We start from the raw sequence: 22,726 nt of genomic DNA on the forward strand, positions 1-22,726 counted from the left end.
AGAAATTGAGGTACTTATTCAAAATAGACAAATAAAAAAGAAATGGATATCGTTGAAATATGTTTTGCAATTAATGCATGGCAAAATAATGTGGGGTAAATATGACCGACTAAAAATATTGATCGTGACGTCACATATCCGCCTACACATCGTATTTCCTGCCATTTTCATTCATAAAACTGTATTCATTTGGTCAACCACACTGGGAGGACACGAAGTTAAAGGAAGTTTAATGAAGAAATTGACCAGAAAACTTTACAATCATGCCTTCAGGTAATTATATAACATCATAATTCTGTAAATATCCTTAATGCTGAGTTGACAAACATACAAGTACGATCTGTCATGTAAATAAGGTCGACCTTTTCCAAGTTGCTGGCCATTGTCAAACATCAAGATCGACCCTGTAACATTTGATTAGAAAATTACACACGTAACTGGATACATGTGTATTTGTTCATTAGCCATAGGGAAGGTCACTCTGTCTTTATACAGACATCATCCCGACCAGGAATACCGTATAGGTATATATATGGGTGTGCTGTAATACACCACCCTAACACTCCCCAAAAATTAGGATCATGTTTGTTTTGGCACCGAAGCGTTTTGGTACTTTTGATTGACGTCTTCGGTAGGTCCTACCGGAATATTTCGATACCCATTGGCACCAGTAACTATTTTTGTAACACAAATGTTGTTACACCTTTACATTGTATCGTTTGCACTGAGCAACATCACGCACAGAAACCCACACAGTTCTAGCCTAAGGGCCCATTTGATTTAAGTAAGAGGAATAATAAAAAAAAAATACAACAAACACAACCAACAGCAAAAAAAAAACAACAAAAAAACAACCCAAAATCGTGGTGGCATAACGTATAATGATTTTCTTCCTTGTCCCAAGCTAAACTCCATTGTAATGTTGTACAATTGTAAGTAAATTGTGCATATTTGATGAAAACAAGGCTTTAAACAGATAAAAAGTTTAAACTGTACATGAGAGGACTGCATGGACTAATTTATTTTTTTTAGTTTATACCAGTTGAGTAGCCAAGCTTGAGTGCCGCCGTTGAGCTTGTCATTTACTTCCTCCAATGTGGCTGGTGTCTCTTCTGGTTTATGAGTCTCCTGCCTGGTATTATTTACTATTTAGCATGGTAGATTTCAACTAAATGGAATGTTAACATGATCATAAAGCACACAGTGAACATGTCTGTGCTTATATATCTCCAATGTTTTAGAGAATCCCACTCTAGTTGTTTCTAAGGCTGTTAAATATAACATCCAGGGATTCTGATATAATAGTTGCTGTAATGAAAGCTGGCTGCACTTTGTTGTAACTGTTTGATCCCAGTGATAAGCAAAGCTTGATTGAGATCCTATATTGGTGCTACGCAAGGATTGGCCAGACAAGGGAATGGTACTTGATCCATCAGATGATCCTCCTGAGGAAGCCAAGAGTCTGTGCTGCCTTGCCGATGCTCTGATGTATGTTATGGTTCCATGTTCTTGTTGAGCATGCCTAGGTATTTCCTACTGTTGACTTCCTCAAGCTGGTGGCAGTCTGTTGGGAGTGTACTTTAAATTTGATGGTATTGGTTATCTCCTTCCAGTGATCCTGATGACTGTGCACTTTTCCGGTTGGAAATGCATCTGCCATCTCTACAATTAATTCTTCCTGATAAACTAGGTCCTGTTTCAGGGTCTGTGCATAACACAGGATCTTATGCTCCTGTAATTAGACAGTTATCCATGAATAACCTAGTGTCGGATGATGACAAATATTCTTGGAGGTCATTAATATAAACCAAAAAGAAGACTGTGTTAAGGAATGTCCCCAGATCTAGGGATCACTGAGATGACATTGATATCAGTTGGGTCAGAAAAGTGTCCATCAAGGACAACAGACTGCATACATGTCTGCTCAGACAGGAAATCCTTGATCAACTGCAGGGAAGTGCCTCTTACTCCATATATAGTAGTCCAGATTGTGTATTTGTTAACAGGGAACTTTGTGAGGATCACATCAGTTTGGCTTCACTGGTACATTAATATTACTTATGTGCCAAAGCACCCATGATGATGTGTAGTTGAGTATCACAGGAGCATCAAGAACTGAAGCTGTCATTCCTCTCAAAGGTTTTGGTTCATGTGAAAGTGTTCATGATGGTGCTGTTTATGCTTTTCTCAATCCCTTTACAGAGGTTATATTATTTTTAATCTAGACTGATTTTACTACCGAAACTAGGTAGTATTCCCCACTGATGGTGTTTTCCCCTTTGAACAAAAACAAATTCCCCATCAAGAAAAAATCACATAAAACTGGGGAAAATTCTCCAAAACAGGGGAACCCCCCAAATGTTGATGAAATATGGAAGAATTATAGCAAAGAAAAGCTGTAAAATGTTAAAATTTAAAGAATAATTCAAGACACTGCAGCCATTCTTTTCTCCTAAATTTCATAATTCAATTCATAATTCCCAAAATCCTAGATTAACTCATGCTTTAATATTGCTATTGATCGAGACTGGTCTGTTATTGTGGGCAATGTGTTTTTCTTCTTTCTATCTGGCATCTCAGTGTCCTCTCTGGTGTACACCAGCTGGAAATGTTGGTTTGTAAGCTTTAGTTCGGGTTTCACTGGAGAAATATGTCCTTGTTCTTGAGGAATGTGATGAAACTCGAGTCCTGCTTACTGCTTTTTATGGGACAAGAATTCCTAGGGATTATTGGCAAGGTGGCTTGGTTTGGTTTATTTGGTTTACATGTAACATCCTTATTTAACAGCCAGGGTCATTTAAGGCCCATCTAAAAAAATGACCTCACAGTAATACTACTTCTCGTCCATGTTCGGGTAACATTAGGTCCATGAATCAATCTTTTCATGTTTAAATAAAGTTCTGTGATTGTTCCTACCTATACCATGTTATTTCTTTGATATATGTTTTGACTCCTTTTCAGATTTATTCCCTTCTGCGAAAACCGCATGCAGAAATTTATAACCACAGTGGTTTTTGCTTGGAAAGTGCCATTTTTTTTTGTTACTATTCATGATCATATAAACGCTTTACAATATCACGCTTATCTGACAAGCGTCACTGTGAAATGAATTTATTATAATATCCATTATTTTGCCTGCGTGATTGACGCAAGTATGAGTGTTTTGCTTGCATTGTTTGAAAAGAATTGTGCGTAAATACGCATTCACGCAGGCTATCTGGAGCACTGAACATGGGTTTCGAACTCGCAACCCAGAGGTGGAGGGCTAGTGATAAAGTGTCGGGACACTTTAACCATTCAGCTACCATGGCCCCAAGGTTGCTTCTGACTATATATCCTCCTGTAGGTAGTTCACCTCTGCTTGCCTTGACTCCCTCTGTAACTCTGCTTTCAACCAGTTTTATTTTTGGGTTCCCTTGGATCTCTGGTATGCTTTGCCTGTGAAGATGCTTTCTGCTCTTGCTTTCTGAGACGGCGTAGTTTTGTTGTTATCCATTGGTGCGAGTTTGTACCTGCCAAGCGTATGGTTTGTGGGGACAGGCTTGTTGATTGGTCTTTCGGAGGATGTCCTAGAAGTAATTGTTGATGTTTCAGGTTTTATTTGGGACCTGATTTGTGGCCGAAGTTCGGCCCCATTCCCCACGGCAAAATTGGAAATTTTTCCCAATCCGACCAATTAAAATTCCCAATCAAATGATTTATAAAAAAATTATGTCTTTAAAAATCCGGATGGTGCCGTCCCCTCTACGTTTTATTGGTTATTCTGGCCTGATAAAGGGAGATAATGCTCTAGAGTCTAAATAAATATAGCATAGATCCATATTTGTGTCTACTTGTTATGTCCATTTTTCCCAATTTACCTGTTGCCACACATTTTTTCCCCAATCTCAAAGCCATAGGCCCTATTCCCAAAGTAGTGAAAAAAAGCCCTGTGTTTTCAAATGATTTGAGGCATAACATTTGGTGCACGACCATAGCAGTTACTGATGAGTTTGTTAATCTGGAGATATTCTATCTCTGTACATTGTAAGAACACTTTTAAACGATAGCAAATTAAGGAACGGTTTTACCAGAAAGTATTGGTACGGTGCAACTTCCCAAAACTGATCCTTCAATTCTCTTAACCAATAATCCCATTATACAGATCAAAATGGTGTTGTACAGAATCAAATCTTCTTTATTATAGTAATAAAAAATTCTGAATACCGAACAGATTTCATGTCCAGACGATCTTAATTTAACACCTAATAGTAATTATTATATATAATAGGAGCATTATAATATTTAATTGTGTACTAATACTACATTCAAGATGAAACCAAATTACCATGCATCATCGAAGTGGTACTGTCTGTTTACCTTAAAAACAAGTAGAGCTAGAGAGCCAGAGTTTCACAAATCATTATCGCATTCAAGAACTAGACTGAGAAATATAACCATATTTGGTAACCACATTCACCAAACGCCACCTACTTTCTTTTTCAATGAAATATGGCTGCCGCCATGGCCTTACGCATCAAATAATTTACTTGCAAAAATATCTTCCTTTTATTTAGTACATTTGTAGTTTCATTGAAAATGTTGAAATATATTATTCCGTAGATGTTTTCAACATGCATACAATTTGAGAAATGCATAACTCAACGAAATGTGAAGACTAAATGAACCTGAACTTTGCGAATCAACTCCAGGTCAATTATTCACGGCCCGGTCAATTGTTATTTGTAGTTTTATAACTTCTGAAATATTGTGATTGATTCTCTATAGATATATTATTGCTGTGGAACTTGTGTTATTTCTTAAACCAATTCATTTTAATAATTTGTAAATTTTGAATTTTCATCAAGTCATGATAAAGACTTGAATTTCACACTACTCCATACTTCAAACACGGAGTAATCAATGAATTGATCAATTGAAAATTGAAGTCAAGGCAATGAGTTAATATATTCAACAAATGTTCAGATGACTTTTTGTGCCATGCTGTCACAAGATTTAATTGAAATTCTTAAATTGAATTAGTATGTAAATATATGCTTGCCTGTCAATATCCACAAAGCAAGTGTAATCTACTGTACTCAAAGTCATGCCAGTAGATAGCGGTACATATACTTATTGCCTACATCTAGTGCTTACTTGTATGAACAATAAAACAATAACAAAATGGTTCATATATTTCTATTGACTTCACAAATTATGCGGTGACTGAAGAACGGAATGAAACAAATAAACGATGTATTAAATTATTTTTATGAAATATTCAAGTCATAGATCATTCTCTTTTAAAAATATTGATTTCGGGTCCGTTTCGGTAATTCAACTATGATGGTAATCGTGCCATGAATCGCGAATGATTAAAAAATTTAAGATACTTCTCTGTTCAATAATCCCCTAATAATTTACATATGATACATTTGGACATTGGAGAACTTATAATTGGGTCCATTCTCTGAAAATAATGCCAATTTAAGCCCTACTATTCTCCGTTTTGGTAATTCCAAGTCAATATAAGTCTCTTCCTCCAACCTATTTTTTTAATTTTATTATCATGGTAGAAAGTTCTCAAAAAAAAGGATAGATTACTAATTAAATACAACATTTTACATAAATCTCCCATGACCGCAGGTGAACTTAAAGTTGCAAATCTCCTCTTGTAAATATGTATAGATATATGGAATGCTTCACAAATTTGCGTACAGTTATGGAATCTTATAACACCCCCAAAACATGTTCTCTCCACATAAACATCTGATTTGTGCAGTTACATTGCTGAACTGTGTGGTTCAGTATGATTGGATGATCAATATTGGAAAGGGACAATAAACACGGAATGTGTTGTCCCATCGGATGGACTTCTGTAATCTTTGTGATTAGGTTTGAAGTTGAAAACGAAGCTTGAAGTTTTCTTTTCCTGTTAGCTGAATTATTCTATGAAGATACAGTCCCTCTCTGGTTGTTATCCTTTATCACATTGTTTACAATAATTATACCAGGAGTATATCTTCTCATGTAAGGATTTAATCTTCTCATGTAAGGATTTATTAACATCAAATTTTCCTGAACAAAAGTACTCAAGTTTTTATTTTGAAGTACCATACATGCTTGAGTACAGTTTCAGGCCTTGATTAGCAGCTTTAGTTTTGGTTTTCAGTAATTCTTTATACGTGCTTCATACAGTCTCTATCTGGTTGTTATCCTTTATCACATTGTTTACAATAATTATACCAGGAGTATATCTTCTCATATAAAGATTTATTTTAACATCAAATTTGAAATATGCAATTATCGATGGAACAGAGTAGCCTAATAATTCAAATTATTTGTAATTAATTCCTAAATCAATATCAGTCAATTTATCAACTTTAAACTTAGAAGATTACTGCTGATGCATTAAACAATAATGTTTGTTTACAGTACTTCTACTACTTCAATTTTTTTTAACTATTCTAGTTTTGAAAGAAATACATACATTTTGTACCCTCCTTAACGTGGCCCATAAGGACAGAAGTGTTAAGTGACAGGCAGGGTGCTAGTCAGCAGCTATGACAGCATTGTGAAATGTTGTAATTATTAAGCATAAATTTGCAGTCAGTATTAGAACTTATTTAGTTAAACTTATATCACTTCTACATGTACACGTACATTAATTCCATGTATTAATAATATAAACACTGCTTCGAAGATACAAAACTTTGCCCATTCAACCACCTTATCCCAAGATCCTGACCAGTCATAATGGATCACTTCTCCAAATTGAACCATGGCCATCTCTAAACTAATAACAAATATTCATGTATGCATGATCAGTTTAGGGAAGTTCCATTTTATTAGAAATTCAGTTGATTGAATGTACAGGTCTATGGTACTTGGCACCAACAGTAAGGATGTCTGAAGGTTAGTTTATAATTAGTCAGTAGCTTAACTAACATCAGAAGCCCTTTTAGAATTGATAATGTTCTTTTGAAAACACTTGAAACAATTAAAAAGAAAAATTGACAGCAGTCAGCATGACGATGAAACCACCACCATATGGAATGAAGTGCAGTAAGGAGGCGATAACAGAGTTATCGTTCCTTACGGAACGTAATGTAGATACGGCTAATTCTGCCTACTTAGCAGCATATAGTCGCACTTTGGGCGCAAAGAAAACGGCTCGATACATTTTGATAAAAACTATCCACACTTGTAAAACTCGGTGTGATCTACGTCCTGACATATTCGGTATGTCTGGGAAAAATCTAGTTATGGAGATATCTGGGGCCAAACACGCCAAAATCGTCATTTTGACTAAGAGTTTCTGTTTAAACCGCCCTCAATATTCGAAAAAAAAATCCAGAAACATATACAATGCATATATAAGTAGATAAATGTTTCCTGAAGAAAACCGTCTGTTTAGTTTTTCGATATCTTTATCAGAACGGTCACAATATTGTTTTGAAAATGGCCTATTTTTTCGACCCTCTCAGTATTTTTCCACTCGACAGGGGTATTTTGATAGCAGACGATCGCATGTTTTGATGACGTAACGCCCATCCTGAACTCGTCACGAAAGTTTGTTGTGTAAGCCGGCTGTTGATTGAACTGCTCGGTGAGCTGGGTTCCGTTGTATTTTACTGTCACTGCCAGTATATATTGCTATTTTTTCAACATCAGAGGCAATGCTCCAGAATATAGATACTTTGTCACGATCATTGTATGTCGCTTTTCACAAACATGCATGCGAAAAATCAACCCAGCGTTCAGAATGTCAAGCAAATTCCCGAAGCCTCGTAGGCCTAACGCTGACGGTAAGTAAACTTGTTTAACGTTGATGTAAACAGACGACGGTAAATATGCACGAAGAATAGTTCCTGTTTATTTGATATTTACTGTAGTGATAGGCCTGCTTTGTCTCCAACTTTAGGTAATTGATTGATAGAACTATTTCGATAGTCTGTGTATTTGTTTGCGACTAGCTTCGACTCTGTGATTGTTTACGTCTAAAAATAACAACGGGAATCTCCAGATTGAGGTGACAATGTACACAGAACCGTGTTCTCTCGGACACTATCTCGTGAACGAACACACACACAAGACTACTACTTTGCAACTTCTCTGATATATGAATTACCTTGTGAAAGGAGAAATGAAATAAATTTTAATTTTTACCGATCATATTCTGACATACAGTCGACTTACTAACCCGCGGTGAAGCGATGCCTTACTCGAGTCGTGCATGTTTGTCTTGCTACCTACTCGCACGAGAGAGACTAGTATATTATCAATGAACATTATAAAAATCATTACAAGCATATGTAGAACGCGGGCGACTTAAATATGGCTAAGATTTCATTTAATTTTGTAGAACTATTTAAATTGAACCACCTACACTGCGAGCTGGAAACTTCCTCACTACACTACAGCAGGCCTACATCATATTCATTTTTGAAATTTTTAATGAAATAGTATTCTGGTCTATTATATTCAAATGCCTATAACTTGAAATTAAAAAGGCTGTTACATGCCCTTTATTGAGACTGTGCCTTTGAACAGGGTTAAATCATATAATCTTTTGCATGCATGTAAATGTTAAAAACAATTGTAGTAAATTTTCCAATTCTTTGCCACAAATACCCTACAACATATATAAACCTTTCGCTTACTTGTGCCGAAGAAAACAATTTGTGACAAACCTGTTCTGATAAATTTATGCTAAAATATTGTCAATTATTATGTCACATTAAGTTAAATTAACTTATTTAAGAACCATGTTGGATTTTTTTATATTTTGAATTCAAATCAGTATCAACATATTAAAAAATGTATTAAAGAAAATTACTAAACATATATAAGATAGTTTTTCTTCAAAATGTCATCTGCACACAGGTAGAAATAAGTAAATTTTCAAATGTCTTTACCTAAAATACTATATCAACATATTTCAACATTTCTTTACATGTGCCAAAGAAAACAATGTGTGGACAACATGTTCTGACAAAATTATCCTAGAATGTTGGTTATTAATTAATTTATTGCGTTTGCAATTGATAAGGATTGCGAGCAACCTGGTGTAACAAATTTATACTAAAACAACTTAATTATTATGTCACATTCAGTTAAATTCAGTAATTTCATGTTTAAAATCATGTCATCAATTTAACATAATATGTTTTGATATTTTGATTTTAAAGTAATTTCATCTTCATACCAAAGGTATTTTAGAAAACAACCATATTAAAGTATTAATAGAAGTTACCTAGTAATCATAAGTTTACAAAATATTCTCCCTGGAAATGTCATATGCGCACAGGTAAAAATCAGTAAATTTTGAAATATCTTTGCCTCAAATACCATATTTCCTGTAACATATTTTATTAAACATTTCGCTCACATACAACAAAGGAAAAAAGGTGCGAGAAACCAATTCTGACAAATTTAAACTAAAAAAAATTACATTGAAGTAATATGTACCATATCTAAAAGATTTATTTTAACTTACTACAAAAGGTATAGAGATTATTTGACAATATCAAAGAATTAGATAACTTGATTTAATTAGTAAAATTGTTCAGAATAGTCTTAAAAATGCCATCTGCACACAGGTAGAATACTGTGACTTGCACAGGGACTTGTGTAAACAGTTCGCAATGTATGTTTCTGTTTTAAGGCCCACACTGCCATGGAAAATATATTTACATCAGGAGACACATTCTACTTTGTAGGCCTCTGACTGCAATCAACTTCCCTCTTTGTTCTAATAATTGAAATATTCTGAAATTTTGCCAGAATTCTGGTTTTAGTTTCATATTGTAGAATTATTCTCTCAATTTCAAGCTATTTAGATATTGAGAATTCTAATTCACTTAGAAAAATTCAAAACTTGCTAATTACCTAATTTTCATCAGGGAAAGATAAAAGGAATTAACTCGCTTATCTGGTCATGATATCAATTTATTATAAATTATAATGTAGTGATTATTGATATTTCTCTTTCTATTCATGATCGATCAATAATTGATCATGGATTGTTTAAGAATTGTTGATGATCGATCGATCAAGAACTTTATAGTGATTCCAAACACTATAAGAAGTTGCAAACTGTTTAAAACAAATGTAATAGACATTTCCTTATTTGCTTGATATGGACGACTGACACTGATCATGACTTTGAACTTCAGGGAAATTCTCGAAATAGGATATTATTAAAATAGCTTAGGCAAAAAAACAAACAAATTTCCTTCTATCATACATACCGGTACTAAAAATTTGGATTTTCCTCACGCAAGTATGAATTATTAACTTATCCTCCAAGATTGAAATTGGTGCGAGCTAATTCCTGTAAAATCATGAAAATTTACATTTGATTGAGTTAATGATTATATTGTGAGGAAATTGAGTTAATCCCTATGTTGTGAGGAAATTGTTCCAAATTAAGATATTGTCCTGTTTTAATGATTTTTATACGCCCGACCCGACGTACATTATAATGTTATCATGTTGGCGGGTGGTCCGGACCATAACTCTCGACCCAGGCTCTCTATACTTAACAGAAATACACATCTTGATGAGCCGGAGTGTCACATATGAAAATCATGCCCCTTACCCCCGTATTGGAGTTATTCACTTTTGATGATTTTACTTGTGCGGACCAAAACACCAATACTACTCAACCCAGGCTCTCCATACTTGACACAAATATACATCTTGATGACTCGGAGTGTCGCATACCAAAATCATGCCCTTTTCCCCGTATTTGCGGAGTAATTCCCCTTTGATGATTTTACTTGTCCGGACTATAACTCCAATACTTCCCGACCCAGGCTCTCCATACTTGACACAAATATACATCTTGATGAGCCGGAGCACTACAACCTAGCTGTGAAACTATCCCCTTCCAAGTGTCAAATATTGCCCGGGCGTATGTTCTGGCCCTCCAATGGGTCCTTGTTTATTTTTATGTACATCATGGGAAATCAGCCACTTTCGTAACCTGATTTTCACATTTTAACAAAATGGCCGCCATCAACTGAGCTCTGCTTGGTTTAAATTTAGATATTGTCTGATTTTGATGAAATTTGATATGTAGATACATCATTGATCACCGGTCGCTCTCGTAGCCTCACTTTCACATTTAAACAAAATCGTCGCCAATTCCTGGCCTCTGATTGGTCGAAATGTAGATAATGTTCAATTTCAATTAGATTTGATATATGGGGGTTTTAAGGGAACTGCAAATTCAACTTGATGGGTTTTGTTGCCTTTACGAACAACAGTCTTTTTATTGGTCGAAACTTAGATATTGAGCGATTTTGACAAAACATGCTCACACAGAGTTATCGCCCCTTACTACACTTCATTCCATCTGTGACATCCTTCAGGTGTCACCATCTAGTATAAATGGTTCCATGGAATAGCATCAGATGAAGATACCAATTCATTACTATAACTAATAGGCACTGGAGAAATGTTTGCATAAAAGAGGAGGCAGTGTATCTACAGGGATGCATTACAAAGAGATTTAAAATTGGGACATTGTGAATCAAATTTTGAGTCTGACAAAATGGTTTTGGGGTAGAACATATATACACACGAGCAAGATCAAAATCACTACCATTTGAATTGATCCATTGTAGTCAAGTGTTGGACACCAGTAAATCTGTCAGGTTTGTTTAGTGTTTGGCGAAATGTTAAATAATATACTATATTTACCATTGTATGGCACTGCCACTATATAACCCTACCAATTCAGTTGCGAGTTCACCAACTTATGAACTGCCAACTGAAATTTGAATTTGAAAATTTCAAAAAAATATCGCATGACAAATAAAAAATCGCAGATGGTAAATATAAGCATTTAACGGCTTTCAATTGGCATTCATAGTCAATATGAATGCCAACTGAAAGCCGTTCAATGCTTAAATGAATATGAATGGAAGGGGTAAATATCATAGTTCAAGGAAAGCAGCTAAGAATTCGAGGAAATGTGAATTACACTGTAATTAGAGAATAATTTACAAAAGAAGATATGGATGCTGTTGGGACCAAATGATTAGGTCCTGGAATAGAGTGAGTAAATCATTTGAGTCAAAACTAACTGAAGTCATTATTTGCAAAATGCATGCACATGCTTATTTACAAACAACATCAAACGTAATGCTATAATAGCGGTTTTTGCGCTGGTGCATATGTCTGTGATAGTCCATCCGTGGTCATTGGTGATCATGATCAGAAGCTACTAAATTTATCACCGATGTTAGTGTTTTTCTTGCCCACGTTGGGTCTGAGTTTAGGCCCCATTAATTCTCAATTGTGTATACATGTACAAATGTATATATACATGTATATATGTTTTTTATTTTTCCCAGTGAAAACTCTGTGTTAGTCATCAAATTCTAAGAAGTATTTATATTATAAGTTTATATGTTATAAGTGTAAGTCATCAAATTCTAAGAAGTATTTATATTATAAGTTTATATTTTATAAGTAGGAACACTAGACCAGTTAATCTACCAAGGTATGTTTCTATTTTCCCTAATTCTACATTTAACTGCACAAAAAATCCAAATATCTGCCATTTGGAAATTTCACTAAATGGTAAGTGGGGTGGGAGCTGATGGGTTTTAGCATCCTATCGGTATGTGAAGTGTTTTATTTTAGGCAGGCAGACTGAGTTACAGTCGTAATTGTTTTGTACATGTTTACATTGAAGTAGAATTGTATGTTATACAATGTGGTTTGATTTAATTAAATGAATTTGATACCTATATTACAATACATGTATAGGGATAACAAAACATAAACATTAAACATTTCACTTACTCAATAATATAAATTTTCCTTATGATATTTGACAATAAGTAACAAGTGAGATATCAATAACCGCAGCTCAGTCCTGGGTCTCTTGTTGTAACTTTAAGTGAGAGTTCTAAGTTTTTTATAAGTTTTTTATGATACTTAGGAGCAAATGTGTGAAGCCCATCCTACCCAACATATTCATCCCTGAATAAAGTTGGTATTGTTTGTGGGCGATTTCCTTGTACATTAGTCCCATTTGCTGTGCATTGCCCATCCTGTCTTAGTCAAGGCCTAATGTTCCTGGGAGTAAAAAATAGCGCAGCAAAGTGTGGTATTCCTACATTATTTCATTGAACGCAGTGGAAATGTGTGATCTCCTGGAAGTCTGTAATCACTAAAGGCCTCAGAAGTGTTGGGACAACTGTAAACAAAAGGATGTGTCAAATTGCTCTACATGAATAAATAAAGGATGTGCACCTTTATGGTTTTCAGCATAATGTAGAATCAAGTTAGTAAATTGGACTTTGTGAGTTACATCTTAGGCAGTGCTAGCTCTGTCTAATCAAACCATGGTTAAAATGAATGCAGCTTTTTACACTTGGTGTTACAGGGCTTTTTTTCTGGTAGATTTTGGGGTTAATTAGACACTGTGCACCAAAATTACCATAATGAAAATTTTCTAACTTTTAAAATCAAAAAGGCATCATTATAAAAAATGTAGAAAAGTATGGAGACAAAAATTAATGTATCTAAAAAATTAAAAATCCCTGATTTGAACTTTAGTTAAATTACAGAAACTGTCTGATTGTTGATTTTAAAGCTGATAGAACTTTAATCTTCCTTTAGAGAAAGTACCATTTTTAGCTACATTTTGCAGCTAGGGGAAACTTAGATTGTAAAACAACCAAAATATTGCTGGCATGTAAATACTTCATAATAGCTCATGATTACATGTGTCATACATTAATCCATTATATAATAAATGTACTAGTATGTTAAGTAATAAAAGTGTGTAATAAAAGGACTTTGTAAATATTATGTCTGGTCTGCGATACATTCATATGCTTATGTGCATGTGTATCTTTAATTGTGATGAAATGTACAGAAAAAAAATCCACCGCTAATTGGAAGTCACATGGTGATGATGTGGTGTGATCTACACAGCAGACATGCTGATTACATGTGTGCACCATCCTTCACTCTCTCTCCTCCCCAGGGGGCGGATACTTAGCCGGAAGTCCAGGCAAATTGTAAACACACCCCCACTAAATATATATATATATATAGCTGTTCACTAAGGCTATCAGTATTTCTGTTGGAGGTAATACTAAGGACATGCATATATCACTCTTGTTTTCATCAGAACTGTCCATGTATTAGGATTTGCTCATTTTTGGTAAGTAATTTTATAATTGAAAACAGTTTTGAAGAAAATCTGAAGAGGTGACTAGTCCTACACTTCTTTCTCACAAAGACAGGACTGAAACAGTGATTCAGTTTATCAAAAATGTTGTAATATTGATAACAGTATAAATATGATGCCACGTCATCATGCATGTACTGTATGTATATATGATAATGAAGTTGTTTTGATCAAAATCAATCAATGTTGCTCTTTTAAAATCAGCTCTATGATATAATATAGATTAATACATTCTGTATATTTTGAGTTTAGTATTTATGTTCCAAATGCCAGGGTGTGTCTTTCTCTTTCATTATGTAATATGATCATAGTGTATATCCGTCATATTTAACAAGTTTGAAAAAAGTCTACTAACGTCATACATCAATTATATACTTGATTATCAAAGTGTCTTGTACGTGTCTTGAAAATGTAACATAATAATATTGTAAAAAAGAAAATTGAAAGATGCCTAGTTGATGTTGATTTGGTTTACAAACTAAATGATAATTTATTTGTTCGATACATAAGTGAACAAATCAATAGTTTCTGGCTACTTAATAGACAAGTGAGCTAACTGTTGTCCTATTTTAAAAAGTCACAATACAATATCAAATGTTCACAGAAAGTATATGTTGGAATAGTTCACTGGACAGCTGAGGGTATAAAATTAAATAAAACAAAAGTTCCCACATTCAGATTCTTCAGGTCATCTCTGGGAACGTTTATGTGTACAAAAGGTAAATATACAAAACAACGTGGATACCAGAAAGAGTAATAGACTTTAAGAGACATGGTATATATACCAAATACATCCCAATGCAACCCACAATCCACATATAGGCTGTGTTGTGTCCCTGTGAATAAATTTGGTTACAAGTTTGTTTTTTGTTTTTGCTTCAAATCCATAGTCAATTTCTTCTAGTTAGTAGTTATGTACATGACCTAGAGCATTACATTATTGTAAAGTATATTTTATATTACAATTATATTGTATTTGACAGCAATTGTTTTTTGATGGAAATTATGTAGGAAATGTATAGATCTAAATTCATTAACCAGAACATATCATATTTCAATGTACATACATGTACATGTACCTTGATATCAGTGGAAATGAAATGGATGGGCTGTAGATCTAGAAAGGGGATGGGCCACCAAAAACAATATGTTGCCTTGTACATGAATACTGTATAGCTATAGTGGTAAAACATACTTCACTGTAATCCCAGTATTTTACCTGGCTCAATACTAGTCAATGAAATTCCTGTGTGTTGTATTATTTATCAACACCTGGAGTATGAGTGTTGCAGGCTTCATAATCAATATAACCCATCAAATCCGCCCACACAGCCATCCAGCCCACTCCCAGCCATCTGTATATGGTCGGTTGGGATCAATGGAATACTGATCATGAAGGCTTGATTATGATGAATTTAGGGATGGAAGGAAGGTGAAAAGGATATGCAAGAAACTGATACAAACTGATACAGATGTCTATGGTGGGTTACTCTCAGGATCATATATGTGACAGTGTTTATTTGTTAGTGTGTGTATCTGACAACTGAATTCTCATTAAGCACCTTGATCTTGATTCTTTCATCATTTATTGACACAGTCCCTAATTGATTGCGACAATCAGGAAGTTGGATATGATGTAAGTGATTTTCATACCTCCAAAACCTGGCACGTGCTTAAATGACCCTGGCTGTTAATAGGAGTTAAACAAAAACAAACAAACAATTAAACAAACATGGAATAGAAAAATAAATGGAAATTTGTTTTTGAAAAAATAACCTAACAAAGCATTGTTGGAACCAGACCAGGTATTGGATGATGATTCATCAGAGGACCAACTAGTTATATCATTACATCAATACATGCACACTGACTGAAGTGATACTCACTCTACACCTTCAAGAACTAATTGATTTCAGAACCCTGAGAAACATAACTGGTACATGTATATCATTTTCGGTACTGCTGTTCGATTGCAATTTGTGGTATTACTTATGAGTTAGAAAGGATGTATCATTGCACTACCGTTCAGGTATCAGTGTATTGAATAGCAGTGATACCTGAATCTCTCCATCATCTTATCTGATTTATATGAAAATGTTACTGCAGTTTGAAAACAGCATGTCGCCAGGCTATTCTGGAAGAACGACTTAAATTTACACTTTTTTCAAAAATTTTAATGGTGGTATGGGTAGCTAAAATGGAGTAGGTTTTAAATTATAGACTAATTTTACTTGTTACCTTGTTCTGGACGTCTCTGCACTGATTAAACATTTGGAGGAAGGGGGGCATTTATTAGTGTAAGTACGTAAATAGGACAAGTGTAACATTCTTGTATATAAAAAATATAGACATAATATTGCGAAAACTTGTATATGATAATTAAGGAAAACATTGCAGAACAGAACATTTTCTTCAGACGTAAGTGCCTGATGCCTGTCCCTATCACGCTGTATGTATACAAATAAACCACAGATGTTCTTGCTAATTCCACAAGCTCTCATTTCCGGTGTTGGAGGTTTGTGTCAAAATAATTTCCGCTTGGAATTCTTTGTTTGTGTGGGGTAGTGGAGTATTTATCACAGTACATTATGTGATGGAATTGTTGCCTGCAAATTAAGTTCACAGCACAGTGTTGAGTAGAAACATCTTGATAATAAGCACCCAACAGCTTGATTTCAGAGAGGCTGTCAAATGTAAAAGCATTGAAGAAATTAATTTACCGGAAGCTTGCAATGCTTATAGAGAACTAAACCTAAAAGAAGACTCCAACAAACTGAAGTATTTTATTTCATAACTTCCTGAGTGAATTTGATGTTGTATTCTAATAATATATCATTGAATGATAACATTGTAGACCACAGTAAAACCTCGTTATCATTTGTAAGTATACGTAGATCAATTAGTTACAGCTTGGCAACCATTGTAGTATAGTATATTTTGTTCTCGTTTCAAGTATTATCAAAATGTTTCTATATAAGTACTTAACTCAGTCAAGTAATCGCAGGGATTAATTATCTGACTAAGTTTGTGTATACTGACATTATGTTGTACTATGATTTAAATGTCAATATACTAATTCAATTTTGTATTTAAAAAAAGGCCCTTCTGTTATGTATACAGAAATGTCATTTGTTGAGAACGGAATTTATACTATACATGTACATCTTTGATGCCTACCATTTATAGGTTCATCTGTTCCTGTGTAAATTACTTTTAATTTGTTTTATTTTTGCCAAGTTTTTTACATCATCATCACACACATACACCACACATGTGCTCAACATACACCCTTACACACAGTCACACATGCATGTACATACACATACTTGCTTTCAATAAAGTCTACATACTATTATTATATATCATATAATATAAACAGTAATTCACTTGCAAAAATAGATACAGAATATGGTAAAGAATTGAAAGAGAGATAAGAAAGAGAAAGGGGAAGGAGGGACCATGAGATGATGAATTCTTTCAAAGCCAAAGTAAACAGGGTTGTATATTAGGGTCGTAGTCTTTCATATCTACCATTTATAGGTACATCTGTTCCTGTGTAAATATACTTGAAATGTTATGACTGGAGACAGCTGCAGAGGTTAAGATTTTTTTTATTAGATTTCCATGTATTTTTCTGCCATCTGTTCTCTATTTTGTCATAAAGACAAGGAAGGATGGAGTATAATAACTTCAGAATCCAAGAGGAATCACTACTAATTTAAAACATGTTGCTGCACTTTTGCCTTTATTTTGCCTAATAATGTATCGGAAAATCAATAATAGCTATATGTGCTCTAGGCAAGTAAACATATGCAATACCATATGCACATATCATCTGCACATATTTCCAAGTAAAATTAAATATTGTATCTGCAGGTCTATCCTGCAGTTCATATTGGATTCAGATCATTGTGCATGGGTTCAGTTCCCTGAATTCTTTCCTATCTGATTTCAGGCATTAATGAACCTGATGAGTGTCACTTACTAACAATTAACATGTAGAGTATATATACATATCATTGTATGACAAAAGTGTGCAATTTAAAATTACCTGTGTGTTTAAAATAAATTGTTACCATTTTCAAGGAAGGACTACAGTGATGTCACATAAGTATTTGGTCGCACGATATGTTTACCATACATTTGATGCATTTTGATTAATTCTCCATGATTTTTTATGACTTTGTTTTTCAGTGGGATTTATTGGATTTTCAGTAACATGTAGATATTTTTTTTGCTCATTCTTCTGATAATATATTTGTTTAATTAATACGCAGCCAATCATGCTACAGGTTTAAATTTTTTGCAATGTAGTATAAAGTACAAATACATATATGTAAGAACAAAATGTCACATTTTGTTGCAGTGTAAACATATATTTTCTTCTGGAAAATAAAGCACTGAAAAATATGTTAAAAATATCAGGCTAAAAAACCTACAATTGTCTACTAGTGTTTGGAATTTAAAGAATAATCTTTGAAAATTTGTTGAAATGCATGAAATATAAAAAAAAATATGTGACCGAATAGTTACGGCACATCACTGTACATGCATACAAGGCAAGATACTTAATTACATTAACCTAATTGTGAAAATAAAACTATTTGAAAATGAAAGTTTTTTCCTTTCTGACTTATACATGTATATATTTTTTCAAATGCCTTTCAGCAGTCTAGTCCTTTGAAATTAAGATATAAGATAAGGAATTTTGTTTTATTACAATTGCAATTAAGGCATCAAAATAACCTACATGTAGTATTATAATCATAATTTATAATTACAATTACAATTTGCATACAAGCTTTTACAAGTTACATTTGATTTATGATATTTATTTCCAGCATTTAAATGTATTATAAGGAATTTGTTTTTTTTAAATCCTCATTTATCATATATTTTTACAAGTAAATCCCAGAAAAAAAATGGTGGAATAAAAGAAAATATGCAGTGGTAATATTTCTGGAATATTTTATCAGTTGTTAAGGATATAAAACTAAACCTTTGTAGATACTAAATATGTATAATGTACACTATTTAAAGGCATGAGGTGATGATGATAGTGTTCAAGAATTTAATCTTCATCAGTGCTCAGGGATACATACAAGCCTGATCTTAAACTTGAAGGTTACTAAATTTTATAAATGGCCTGTCGTTGATATTCCTACTTGTAGCAGTCTGCATTCCTCCATCTTCAGGCAACTACCCCCCCCCCCCCCCCCCCCCCCCCCATTCCAATCCTATTCCAGACCCCCTTCCTTTTTCCTCCTAGACAAAAGGAAGTCTTCTGCATTAGCAAAAAGGTTTTATTTGTTCTTTAAGACAAAGGATGCTGCTTCTCTTATAGAAAATTTTATCATTATGTATAATTTGTGTAATTAGCAATACAGATTTCAAAAAATATCTTCAGCGTTATAGATTATTTGATGTTAAAGTGTTGTCTTGGCATAAGAGTTGATTGGTTAATTATTTAAAGCACATGTCGCTTGGCTTTGTGTATGTATAATGAGCGTACATACATATATAAGATACTGTATATGCTGTATATAAGTGGGTGTAGATACAAGTATATATAATGAGGGGTACTCAGGCTTTTCAGAGATTTACCAGTTCGTTACATGATGAGCTAGGATCATTTTTAAATGAATCCTACTTGACAAAATATGTTACTATAAATATATATATCATACCTATTCTAATGTTTCCTTTACCTATCTGTCTGTTGTAGATGATGATACAGATAAAATAGTAAAAGAGGAATTGAGTTTGGATGAGTCAGATATTCCACACAAGAGAACAATGGTTCAAGGCTGTTCTGAAAAGTCTGGAGAAGGGAACCCTGTAAACAACAAGCGCAGTCCAAAGTCAACATTCTCTATCAATACCCTTACCCACCATAGGATGCACAGGTCTGCAGTTCGACCATTCTTTTGTTGTGGTAGTCAAATTTCTCTTAATAGTATCACTGATTTTGTTGACCAATCTTCCTGTGAGAAGGAAGAGAGTGACTTGACAGACTTGTCAGATTCAGATGAAATGGTAGATTTAATGTCTGACATGAGTGTTGAAAGAAACATGTCAAAAAAGTCATCAACCCGCAGGATTTCAAATTCAAGAAGGAAAAAATGTGATATGCAGGACAAAAATATGAGAAAAAAGTTTTGGACAATAAAATTCAGAGGAAAATTAATATCCAAAAGCTCAAGGTTAAATACAACTGACCAGGAGTTAGTGCAGGGGGCCAAATCCAATGAAAGCATCATGTGTACATCATATAGGAGGACACTAGAGAGTTCAAAAGGGGAGATAACTTTTGAAGAAATTGAGCCATCATCTGCAGACACCATAAGTTTAACAGAAGATGATTACAGGTCAGGTAGTCATGTTGGTGGAGCTGAAGGCGGTTTTATTCCAGAGAGCCTTATGACAGAGAGTCTTGTATCGGAAGGACTTATGGCAGATACTAGTCGTGTACCCCGTGGCAGAGCTCAAAGGTTCAGTGCCCCAGACTTGCAACGAACCACTTCTGAAGTATTTGTAATGTTCAGGCCCCTAAACTCCATAAACTTCGATGAATTGTACCCTACGGAGGATGTGGACGAGAGAAGGATTGCCGAGAGAGCAAGGGAAATGAAGGAAGGGATTGAACTAAGACAAAACATCTTGGTTCCACAGTTTGGGGCAAGTGAAGGAGGTGGGGAAAGTCCTACACGTATCCACTTAGTCCAGGCACCCCCTTCACCAACATCAGCAGTACCACGCGTCCCACTGCTCGGTCGTCACTATGGCGCTCACTCTCAAGTCGACTACATGCATTGCCTGGTGCCAGACATCCTACAGATCACCAAGTGCAGCTTCTACTGGGGTGTCATGGACCGATACCAGGCTGAAAAACTGCTAGAGAACAAACCAGAGGGAACGTTTCTATTACGAGATAGTGCACAGGAGGAATTCCTTTTCTCTGTTAGTTTCAGACGATATGGACGGTCTCTGCATGCCAGAATTGAACAATGGAATCATAAATTCAGTTTTGATTCTCACGACCCGGGTGTGTTTGCTTCTGATACAGTTTGTGGTCTAATTGAACACTATAAAGATCCAAGCTGCTGTATGTTCTTTGAGCCAATGCTAACCTCTCCTTTACACAGGAACTTCACATTCTCACTCCAGCATATGTGTCGGTCTAGCATCTGTGACAATACAACATATGATGGAGTACATAATCTGCCACTTCCTCGATCTCTGAAGGAATATCTCATGTACTATCATTACAAACAAAAGGTTCGTGTGCGAAGGTTTGATATGGCATCCTAGCCGATGTTTAGACCTGACAGAGTGGACATAGATATCACACTTCTACCAGACCCAATGTCACATATTTAATATACCTTTGAAATATTTATAACTTATTTGTACATGTGTTAATATTGTTTATGAATTCACAAAACAACAGGAAAATGTATGTGTAAACATTGTGTAAAACAGTGAATCATATACAAATGTACATTCAAATGATATTTAGAATTAATTAAATTGCCAGTGCAAATAAAAAGTTAACATTTAAATTTGTAATCCTTGGTTTTAGCGCTTAAAATGCAAATGATTCCAAATCCCAATACAGTAGTTAAAATGCAAAGGTTTTTGCTACATATACATAGTACGTACATGTTTTAACGTTTGTTTGTCTTGTGGTATATTTTAAAACACATCAAATGCAAATAATCTTTTTCTGAGAAAGTGGGCCTTTTTGTATCAAAGACCTTAAATTGTGTGTTTTCACTTAAGCTTGCTACTGTATTATATTATCTGAAACTATATATACAAGTACTACTTAGTTTATCAGGTAATACATACATGTATCTTCAAAATCAAAGTGTTTTGCTTGACATCAATATGTACCTATCTTCACTGACTCTTATACCATGCAAGAAGTCATTAAAGAAAATATCCAAAGTCTTGATTAGCTTTTTGATTGGGTCCCGATATAAAAAAAAATGACCAATTACAAGGCTGAAATCATTCTTCTGAACATCTTTGAAAGGTGGAAGTCAGTTTTGCCATATGTTGACACATACGTATACATATACTTTCATATAATTCTCATAACAAATTCACATGCTATTACTATATGTTTCCAATAATTATAAGTTTCCAGACTAGTCAATTTTTGTCATCCGCATTTGCAAGGAGACTTGGATTTTGACACAACACTTAGAAGAATACAGAGATGGTGTAATGTACATGTATATATCATGTGAAGGCGGAGCCACTAGATTTTGAAGGTGGTAACAGTAATAAAGACTGGTGTAGCATTTAAGAGTATATATGTATTGTTTAAACTGAGGCATTGTTGTAGGTTGCCAATTTAAAACATATTGGTATATATTGACTAGTTCTGTTTATTTGGTATTTTAGCTATATGTTGCAATTTATTTGATTGTGAGTTTCATAATTAAGGTTGAAGTTTACATTTACATGAAGATCTGATCATGAGACCCAAGGAACATATTGTTACAAAATGCAAGCTGGCCA

The 22,726-nt window shown here is 34.3% G+C and overlaps 1 protein-coding gene across 2 annotated transcripts; it reads left to right on the forward strand.

The window, feature by feature from the left end:
• The first annotated feature begins 137 nt into the window (after window positions 1-137).
• Window positions 138-22,242, forward strand: LOC117323737. 2 transcript variants are annotated; one of them, XM_033879159.1, is made up of 2 exons: window positions 138-273; window positions 19,923-22,242. In XM_033879159.1, exons 1-2 carry the CDS (start codon window positions 264-266, stop codon window positions 21,506-21,508), a joined length of 1,596 nt encoding a protein of 531 aa, XP_033735050.1. In that variant the 5' UTR covers window positions 138-263; the 3' UTR covers window positions 21,509-22,242. The 2 variants fall into 2 exon arrangements, with proteins under 2 accessions (XP_033735050.1, XP_033735052.1); XM_033879161.1 differs by lacking the exon at window positions 138-273 and adding an exon at window positions 13,793-14,170.
• The last annotated feature ends 484 nt before the right edge of the window (window positions 22,243-22,726 follow it).

The sequence above is a fragment of the Pecten maximus genome, chromosome 3 (assembly GCF_902652985.1).
Source record: "Pecten maximus chromosome 3, xPecMax1.1, whole genome shotgun sequence".
Classification (NCBI taxonomy): Eukaryota; Metazoa; Mollusca; class Bivalvia; order Pectinida; family Pectinidae; genus Pecten; species Pecten maximus.